The sequence below is a fragment of the Xenopus tropicalis genome, chromosome 3 (assembly GCF_000004195.4).
Source record: "Xenopus tropicalis strain Nigerian chromosome 3, UCB_Xtro_10.0, whole genome shotgun sequence".
Taxonomy (NCBI): Eukaryota; Metazoa; Chordata; class Amphibia; order Anura; family Pipidae; genus Xenopus; species Xenopus tropicalis.
The window spans coordinates 61,503,706-61,514,320 of record NC_030679.2 but is presented as its reverse complement, the minus strand read 5'-3'; the positions used below and the strand labels follow the sequence as shown (position 1 = coordinate 61,514,320).

General features: G+C 38.4%; 1 protein-coding gene across 1 annotated transcript in view; it reads right to left on the bottom strand.

Moving 5' to 3' along the window:
• Positions 1 to 1,597: 1,597 nt before the first annotated feature.
• The window catches only part of zdhhc17 (zinc finger DHHC-type containing 17), a 35,465-nt gene continuing 26,447 nt past the window's right edge, over positions 1,598 to 10,615 (bottom strand). The window contains exons 14-17 of the mRNA XM_002935641.5: positions 8,439 to 8,522; positions 7,134 to 7,291; positions 6,654 to 6,748; positions 1,598 to 6,153 (exon numbers count right to left, since the gene is read on the bottom strand). Of these exons, the coding sequence (XP_002935687.3) occupies positions 6,015 to 6,153; positions 6,654 to 6,748; positions 7,134 to 7,291; positions 8,439 to 8,522 (476 nt within the window). The 3' untranslated portion in view covers positions 1,598 to 6,014. The remainder of the gene's footprint in view (positions 6,154 to 6,653; positions 6,749 to 7,133; positions 7,292 to 8,438; positions 8,523 to 10,615) is intronic.

Here is a 10,615-nt window from a genome sequence, read left to right as displayed (position 1 = left end):
GCCTCCAAGCCATTCACAAATCAGCACCTGCTTCAAGGGCCACTGGGAGCAACATCCAAGGAGTTGGTAAATGTATAGAATTCTATTTACAGGTAAATGGGTATGGCAAGAAAAAAATAAAGTAAAGCACAGTTTGTTTTTTAATATGCCTTATGTTTCAGCTGACGACTTAATTCACGTGTTGAAACTTCATTGGCATTAGCACCCTGGACTCTGTGGGTGCCTCATTCAAACTGACAAGCAGAGAATCAAAAAGCTTGTGTATGCCTTCTCTGGAATTCCAACAATGTTCATTTTCCTCTTAATAAACAGTGCAGGACTTGTGATGCTGAACTCAAGCATACACAGCATGTATATGGGACTAAACTGCTTTTTGTTTTTTTAGGAAAAAAATGTCATGTGATGGTCAAATGACTAAATGTCCTGATTCTTTTTTTAATTCAACTCTTCTACCCCCATCCCCACAGTCGGTTGCACGTGCAGCCATAACACTATCATGTGCAATTCTCATACTCACAACCCATAGCGCTTCTGCACTAGATGCGAATAACATTTACAGACATACTGGAAAGTTTTTACAGTTGCATTTTGTTGTGCAAAAAAACCCCGGTTTTTAAATGAGAAGATCTTCTTTAAAGGTTGAGGTTTTTTGGCTGAACACTTTGAAGCCGGACAAATTTCAAAAGTGGCAACTGTTATATTTGACATAACTCATTAATGAGGTCAGTTTGGCAAGTTGCATTTGTACTAAAACTCCTGCTGTGAGCAAACTAAACGATTTGTGAAAAAAAACAAATTTCCACACTATCAGTAACACAAGAACCCTAGTTAGGTCTTGGCTTACAGTAGTTTCCCACCAAGCGTCCATCTGTAGGGCTACAGGTTCCAGCTTGGCACTCCTAGATTCCTTGCTTCACTGGTAACTATCTTCCAATAGGGCTTTTCTGATCTTCTCTTTCTCTCTGGTTCTGAGCACAGCACACTCTGTCATCTTGCTATGCATCCTGGCCATCTGAAGCACCCAGTTTAATGATGGGGAACTACATCCATTCCCTGGGTTCTGGCATAGGCTTCATAAAGTCCATGGTTGCATTTTATTCACCATACTTGCAAATACCTCTAAAATTAGTGCTTAGTAGGTTTTTTAGGTTACAATTGTTGGAATATATGCAACAGCATTCAAGCTTTAAGAAATACTCAGTTATAGAGCTTCTCCAGCAGAATCCTGCATTGACATGTTATTTGAAAACACCAACATTTAATAATTAATTTTGAAACTTCACATGGGGCTAGCCATAATCTTAATTTTCTCAGGGTGCCACAGTCATGTGACCTGGGCTCTGATAACCTTCAACCACACTTTACTGCTGGGCTGCAAGTTGGCGTGATATTCTATACAGTTGGGTGATCTCCCAAGTGTCTGCACCTAACATTTACCACCCTTCTTTAAGAGTGTTTGGTGACAAGAGGAGATACATAGTTCTTATCATGGCAAAATATTAATCTCAAAAGGAATAGGACCGACAAATAGAGTAAAGATTGCTGCCAATGCATACACATATGTGAAGGAAACTTAGCAAGTAAGACAAACACTACACCGAATTGTCAATATTTATTTGATTAATAACTTACAAAAATTTGATGTCGTTAATTTATGTAAGGAGAGCTAAATTCTGAAATGTACAATTTCTGTTGCTCACAATGAAGTACATCAAGAGTCAGACAGTAGTAAAATAATGCTTGGCACAGTTAAATAAATACAAAAAGAAAAATGTACACATTCTATAGCTTAAAGAAAAATGACGACATATTCTTGTGGTTGGCTCACAATTTAAAAAACCGTGAAGGGAGCAAACAAGGCATTGAGGGTAAAAACAAACAAAAACACAGATTATCTACCTGTATGCTAGACTTTACAATAGACATCTCTAAATTCTAGATATGTTTCCCAAATCTAGCATTCCCAACTGTAGTTACTGCATAAGAGCAGGCAGCCATCAGTGTAACCAGATTATCAGTGCATATATAAATACAGTCTCAAATGGTATTTCTTCTAAATATGCTTGGGTATGTACATGGAACTTGACAATAGCATTTATGTGCAAATAATTGAAAACATATATATTAAAAATATCATTAGAAAAAAAAAAAAACACAACAATCATAAAACTTAACATGAAAAGCCCAGGCATCTTACTGTAAACAGGTCCCTATTATAACTACATTTTGCAACATAGGCCATTAGCATATGGACATAGCATATTAGATGCTTAACCATCCGTTGTGGGTGGTACCTTTGTGAGTTTGCTGAACTGAGCTGCGCACATGGAAACCAATAAAGGGCTGCTGCTACCATGGGGCATGGGACTGTACTTAAGCTTTGTTACTGTATCATATATTAAATGTGCAAAAAAAAATTATACATCCCTTGGTCTATATTATATATGTCCTTTTCAGCAAAACATTGGAACCGGGACACAAGGAATATTCAATACAGTTCTGCAATAGGTCTCTGGCATGCAATGGCTAATTGGCAAAGGAAGGGGGGGGTAGAAACCAGTATGAAGTGGAGGAATCAGCGCAGAACCAGTTAATAGGGTTTATGTTTACAGAACGATATCTGCTTTCTAGGGGCATGATGCTTATGGCCATCGTATAGAGATTTGTTTTTGGGAAGGAACAAGCCGATGTTGCTGTGAATGCACCAGCATGAAAGTCAGTGCGTTCAGCCATTGTGTACAAAAGATCACTTTTCTATTACTTTGCATCCAGCACTTGGTCCAATTTATTGTGTAAGAAAAGGCAGAAAGGCTCATAATTCTGCCCTATGGGAATGGCTTGTTAGTGACCTGTGCTGGAAGGTATTTTAGGACATGAAAGCAAATAATGATAAAACAATTTGACAATGATATTAATTATATATTGGATTAAGATATTGGAGAAGCTTTAACTGAACTAAAACACTTGGTTTATCATAGGCAGCATACGTTACTCCCACTAGACACTTCAGGCATGTCCAGGTCACAACCACAGATCCCCAAAGAGCAACATTACCCTTTCCCTAGCCAACAGATTTGGCTTTGTAGTTTTCATCGCTTGCTTTCTGCCTAAAGATGCGACATGACAAATAAACTAGTTTGTTTGTTTTTTTTTCTTTTTTGAAAACAGCAAAAGTGCTTATGTTTTTTGTGTATCCAGAACAGAAAAATGAATGCATAAATAATATAAACATGAGCAAGAACATTTTCAGAGATCAGTTAGTATGAGTATGGATTTTGGCTAACTATGCAAAGGTGCTGCAGGATGTGCCCGCGTACACACGGTGCTGCAGGATGTGCCCGCGTACACACGGTGCTGCAGGATGTGCCCGCGTACACATGGCGCAGGACTCTGGCGCAGAAGCAGTGCAACAGGCTGCCTCAGTTCTACTGCAGACACTGAAGGAAATGCACATTTACACTTAGTTGTTCTACCTTGTATCCAAAGAATGGATCTTCCAGTACCAAACATTTAGGCTCAATATACAGAACCTGCAAATCAGATGAAGGGGTATTTTGCCAGCCAAGTATGTGAAGAAACATACTATAAAAAAATTTTCAAATACTGGACATCAACTATTTACAATGCCACTGCTTGTCCTACTAAGGCAAAGGTTGGGAATACCACTAGTTCAATTTATTACCTGTAATGTGACCATTAGTGAAATCTACCTATTCCAAGCAGAAAACATGTAGTGAGCTTGCAGGGGAGTGGCCATAATATTGTTGTAGTAGACTACAAAAACACTAATGCTATTTCTCAACATTGGGGGGTGTAATGGAATGAGCAGCATTTAACATAAACAAGCACAAAGAGAAAACAATTGAATAACTTATCTACATACAGATTCACATAGTGTACACTAGTCTTAAATCTGCAAGTATTTACACACTGCTCAGTTATGGATGTTACACCATTACTAACTAACAGGGGAGCAGATGCCAACCTACAGCGAGGAGGGCTTGCTTACTGGCAATCATCCCATTCTACTAGCTCATTAGGCCTGATTAGAAATTGGGGAGCTAAAAACTGTAATTAAGATAACTCCATTTACACTGCAAACCCATATTTCTATAGCTCCATTAATCTCTCATGAATATGCAGCCAACCACAAAATCAGTTGCATAAAAAGCTGTAAGATGGTAAAAGTCATTTAAAATTCCTTTGTTATTGCAAAATATTCCTAAAAATGCATTCTTGCCATATTTTACATTATTTTGACCAACTAATTTCAATATACAACACCAAGTTCATAATAGGGCATGATTTTAGGTGTTATCCCAGGACTTGCAGTAATATATACAGGGGAGGCAGGAACAATAGTGATTTTGTTTACTTTCACAAGAGCTAAATTGCACTAGTCCAGTTAGTTGTAGCAGCCAATCAGATCATAGCTTTTATTTTGTAAATGTGCAGTAGTCTGATCAAAACTAATTGCTGGTTAGTTGCCAAGTATTAAAGGTAAGGCCCCATGAGGCAGATTGTCAGCCAGTGTATAAGCACAGTCTGACAATCTGCTCCGTACACTTCAAAGATCCTGTAATTGTGCCAGAATCCAGAAGCACTGAATCTGCCCAGGTACAGGCACACTCAGGCAATATCTGCCAACATACACAAGGTCTTGTGTTAGTTGGCGAATATTGGCTGTGTGTGCCAGCACCCGGGTAGATTCAATGCTTCCGGGTGCAGACATAGAGGATTAGACTAGAGGAGTGGAAGAGGAGCCCTTATATGCAGGCTGACAATCCACCTTGTGAGGCCGTACCCTTAGTGAACTGGTACAATTTAGTGTCTATGTTTGTAGGAAAGGAGTTTTCATGATCAAAACCCACACACCAATAACAACATTGTGTGTTTGTTACCTTATTGAAAGGTACATTGGTCCACTTATCGTCTTTAAACTATTTCTCTCCTAATCTGTTATTCCACATTAAATTGTTTTTAAAGGCCTCTGCAAAAATCAGAAAGTAAGACATAGGCATGCCTGATTTTCATAGTTACATAATCCTAAAAACAGATTCTGCTAATTATCCAAAACAATCCAGCCCATATTATTTTGGTTAAGAATTAAAAAAACAAACAAACAAACAAAAACAAACTCTTAATTCTTTGGTTCTAAATCCAAGTCAAGTTCCAGGGCTGAGTCCCAGAACTGAAGTTTTCAGTCAAACGAGCTTCTTTTATGGTGTTCATTCGGTGTTTCCTCTAATGGCGTTATTTCATGATATATTACACCAAGTCTTGCATAATACCTTTGAGGAACGGTCAGGGACTTCTTGACAATGGGAAAGGAGTGTAAGCACTTCATGTCCACAGATGCAGGAAACAGGTGGGAATAACAGCTGATAGTCATAAAATGTAGGAAACATACATTCAGTTGTTAATATTATCCTCATGCTCCCCTCTTGCCAACTTAACCTAACACTGCAAGATTTCTCAGGCTAGTATCAAGATTCACATTTTCAAAGACACAAAACAGCACAACTGTGGAAGATCACATTACAGGAATAAAATGCCACAGTAGTTTAGAACCAGCCTGGCCATACTGGGGATTAAAATAATTTACTGCAAAGCCTCACTCCACTGGGTTTCTCTAAAAAAAAAAAAAAAAAAAAAAAAAGGCTTTTCTTCAAGCAGAACAAGACTGAAGCATGTCAAGAGCAATATGCCATGCTTTGCTGTGAATGGTGTGAAATTAAAAATAAATGAGATTTACTGCTGTTCAAAATAATCCTGATAGCAGGATCTGTTAAAATCCATTTTCTGTTTCTTCTTCTTTCTCAGTATGGGCAGTATGCCCTGTCCATGTTAACTCTCGTTGATAAAATGCTGACAGAGAGAAGGTACTGTGATATTCATCATTAGCCCTACAAACAGCATGCTTTAGTTCAAGGGGCGATTTTACGCGAGAGACAAATAGCCATTTTCAGGCACCACTCAGACAGAATCTTGCCAGAGCAGTGACGTGGTGTAGGCTACACCAGCTGATATCCTGAGCCTGACGTTTGATCATATTCTATTGTGTACTGTCTTGTCCAGTCCACTGTTACAGGGTGGAAGAGGCCACAACATCTGAATTCAAAGAAGTCTATAATGTTTCTGATACATCCATGACTGCAAAACAGAAGATACGAAACAGAATACATACAAGTTATTAGAAAATTAGGAATATATAGCATCGGGTGGCAATAAAGTCAAGAAATGGGCTTGTTAGACCAGTCAAACTGATCAATTTGTCTTTAGGCTGGCCATACACTATAAGATACCCTCATTTGGCGAGGTCACCAAATGCGTGGATCTGTCCCCCATCATGCCCACCTAAGGTGGGAGATATTGGGCTAATCCAATCCCTAGGGATCTGACAGGGAAATCAAACCTGTCCGATCAACACCTGGCAGATTTTTAGCCAGATAATGGTCGGCAAGGCCCATAAATGTGACCCTATACACGGCCAAATCAGCTGCTGGATTGGTCTGAAGCGTCTGGCTTAAATCTGCCAGTGTATGGCCAGCTAAAGTCTTGTTCATTAACTGTTCAATCCATACCATACAAGCTTACACCTTATAAAATACTCTTGCATAGATGCAGGCTTCCAAAAACACAATTAAGCTTACTTGAAAGGGCTTTCAATGGATGTTGTTGTAACTTTAAAGTGCTTGTATCTTCTGGCATTCATCCGTTCATTTGTTGTTATTCCCAGGCAAGAAATCTATAAAAACAATTCAGATTCATAGTTAACAATAAAAGATGTTTCAAGAGCTATCAGATAAAACTATTCACAGATCTTGTCACATCAGCATTCTAAAGTTCCTCCAAGTTAACCAAATCAGATACCAAACCTTACAGAATTTTAGCTTTTTAATGTCTTACTCGTCAAATTTTATTTAGAACCTACTTATTAGATACATAAGATGCAAATCAAGCACCCATTTGCCACTGAGATGGGAAGTGATTTAAAGATGCACTTCAGATAACCCCCACTTTACCTAAGCTAGTATATGTGAGGCTTGGAACTGGGATGGGCGGAAGCAGCAGAAGAACTCCTAGCAGATTTGGTCTATAATATAAATTGCTATTTTGAATAAATTACTTACCTGGTACATTTGACACATAAGTAAAACTGCCACCCACATTAAATGAAAGACACTGTTAAGAAACATCCAAAACATCCAGGGTGAGCATGTGGCAATTTGTGTAATATATGTCCAAAATCCATCTTTAGTGTAAGTGGTATCACAATGTATTCCCCAATCTGAAAAGATGATTAAAAAAGTCCATTAATCTCCAGAAATATTATTCCTTTATAGTTAAAAAACAACAATGTTTAAATGAAGCATTAAAGGAGAAGGAAAGGCTAGTAAAGAGTTAATCTCAAGCTGCAGGCATACCTTCAGTTGTCTCAATAGTGCCCTTAAGTCTCCATATATTTCACCTGTTTAGAAGATCAGAAGCCAAACAGGAAGAAATAACACTGAGCTGTGTAAAGAAGGTCCCCACTATGCCTCACTCCTGCACAGACACCCAGACCAAGTGAACATGCTCAGTTAGACAGTCAGCGTCCTGCTGATTGGCTCAGATCCACATTCCTAAGGAGGGGAGTGAGTTTTTAGCATTCTTGAGGGGGGGGGGGGAGCAGGAAGCAGAAAGCCATGTGTCTGTGGCACAGGAATTACAGACACAAGAAATCTTTTTTCAGAGAAGTCAGTGCAGCGTTTCTGTGAGTGCTTATGGCTGTATTTACATAGACCTTTCTGATAAAGCTTACTTAGTTTTTACCTTTCTTTCTCCTTTAAAAATACAGGAAATTTGACATTCTATACTCCTTATAGCTGAGAATAAAACATTCTTCAGTGGAATGAGAACTACGAACAATTTTAGGGCTGAATGACAAAGTTTAGATGACCAGTAGAAAAATCGGTCTTGGATTTCTGATGGTATCAATGAGGGGTAATAATGTCAGGGGTCTTTGCCCCATATCTGTAAGCCCAAATTTAATTGGGGGCACTTCTGTACTCAGAGCTGTACCTACATTTAATATATTGAAGCATTTCCAGTACTGTGATGAAACATTATTATACTGTAAGCACTAATAAGCATGGTCCCTTTTACCTTCGGTATATTTGATGTATAGACCCTGCTATACTGTACAGCACTGCAGACTATGCTGGCACTTTATAAAAATGTATTATTAAGATTAGTGCTACATACAACCTTTTAACCTTTTCTGTGCCAGGTTCTTCTTTAATCTAGTAATGCTGTGTGTTGCCACTAAACATGCAAGTCTGTGGTGCCAGTAGTTTTATGTTGGCATCATAGATTTGATGACAAGGGCCCATATAGAGTTAAAAGCACATAAGGAAAAAAAAAACAAACATTTGTGCAAGAATAAATATACTTACAAGAGATACATCCATATATCATCCAACATATCATGCAGAGAAGGAAAAACAGATATCCCATGAAATAACGATGGTTTCCAGAACCTAAACAAAATGAATATATGTACTTCAGAGGTTTACCAACAATGAGAAACATATTAGAAAAGCAATGGCACACACTCCTATCAGCTTTGATGTGCCCAGTGTTACAGCAGCAACCACAGGTATAGTATTTGCCTGTACACATAGGGGGTGATTCTCAGTGTGAAAACGTAAAATGGTTTTAAAAATACCATGTGTGCCATTACCCATATTTCTAATGAAAATTTTTCTACTTGCCCTTCTTTTAATTAACATTAATTATTAATGTTTCTGACTAAAAACCAGCTGTGAGTTTATCTATGTCAAGATGAACACTGGATCTTTCAACGTAACTAAATAATTCACAATTCAAAAAAGTATTCTTTAAACCACTCTTGAATTTTTAAGTGTGTGTGTTGGGTTATTATCATCCTATGGAAAGGTAAAAGGGTTTGTGCCACAGGGTGCACCTGGTTCTATAAAATAGCCTAAAATTCTTTTTATGTTATCCTGCCATAAAGAGCAAGAGTCGCATAGTTGGCCACAGGGGCATCAAGGAGTTATTTGCATATCTCCGCCTCTAATTCCTTAAGTGTCAAAGCCTATAATTTTTGGTTTTAAGCCAGTGCTCTGTGTAGCAGGAGGCATGTGAATACCTTCTGTTTTAAGATGTCTCTTAGTGCATGTCTTGCATTTGAGAAGAGCTCTTTGGCTTCCTTTCAGCCCTTCTCACCCTACCCCTTAGAGTGCCTGGCTGAGAAAAGCAGATCTGCTTGGGTACGCCGCTCTGTGCACGCGCATTAAAAGTTATGGCAACAGCCACAGTGAGCGCACACAGAGCGGATTGGCAGCCAGCCTGGAAAACGCGACAGCGAACATTTTCCCAGCTAACTGCAGATACGCCCCTAAGCGCAGGGCTGAGAGAAGCAGATTAATGCTTTGTCTGCCCTCGCCCCTTATGGTTCTTCTGCTTCAGAAAACTAGTAAATGGTCTGCGATATCTTATGAAAACATTTGGGACTGCCAATGTTTCATCTGTACTGCCAATTGGCAATCTGATTCACTGTGCAGTTGCATTATAAGAAAATAACTTTTCCTTCAGGTGTTAAAATATTCTGTAGGAACAAAAGGCTCAGCCATAGGACTTTTCTTGCAAACTTGCATTTATTGTGCCATTCCACACAACATGTTACAGGGACAACCCTTTATCAAGTGTAGGTGTACACATATGTTCCTTGGATTTAATAGCCAAGAGACTGTCATAATGGGTAAAAATTGGGAGCTACATTACCCATTAAAGTGAAACGTGATTCCAACATATTCCAATACATCCAAAGTTCATCATAGTGAATCTTTTTTTTATTTTGCACTGATAGATAATAGAAAACATTACTTTAGCTGGGAATCTACCTTTCTGACCTACCCACCCTGAATCAAACACAACACCACGGGACCCAACCGCTCTTTCTTATCTAAAATGTAAACATTTTCTTATCTAAAATTTAAAAATGAACTAAAAAAGCCATGTAAATACAGGTACGGGATCAGTTATCTGGAAACCCGTTATTCAGAAAGTTCCAAATTACAGGAAGGCCATCTCCCATAAAGTCTGTTCTAATCAAATAATTCTAATTCTGTGTAATAAAACAGTACCATGTACTTGATCCCAACTAAGATAATTAATCCATACTGGTGGTTAAACAATCCTATTTTATTAGTTTATTTAATGTCTAAATTCCAGAGATCCAAATTACGGAGAGACCCCTTAGCCAGAAAAGCCCAGGTTCCAAGGATTCTGCATAAAACGTTCCATATATGTGCCTTGAAAAATGTGAGATTTTTAAACTTCGTTAATGAAAAAGAATACACAAAATTGAGGGGGGGGGGGGGAAGCAGTAGGTCTGTAATTCTTTGAATGTACTGGGTTTCAGTATTTCCACCTCTAGTGTTTGGAATGCACTGCAGCCTGACTAATACTAACTGGCATCCAAGGCTACATAACTTTACTAATCAATGTAAACGGAACATAGAAAAGCAATAACTAAGATTAATCACTAAAACATTACTTTGTTTTCCATATAACATGCAGCAAAGGAATAGCAACATGTGGCCACCAG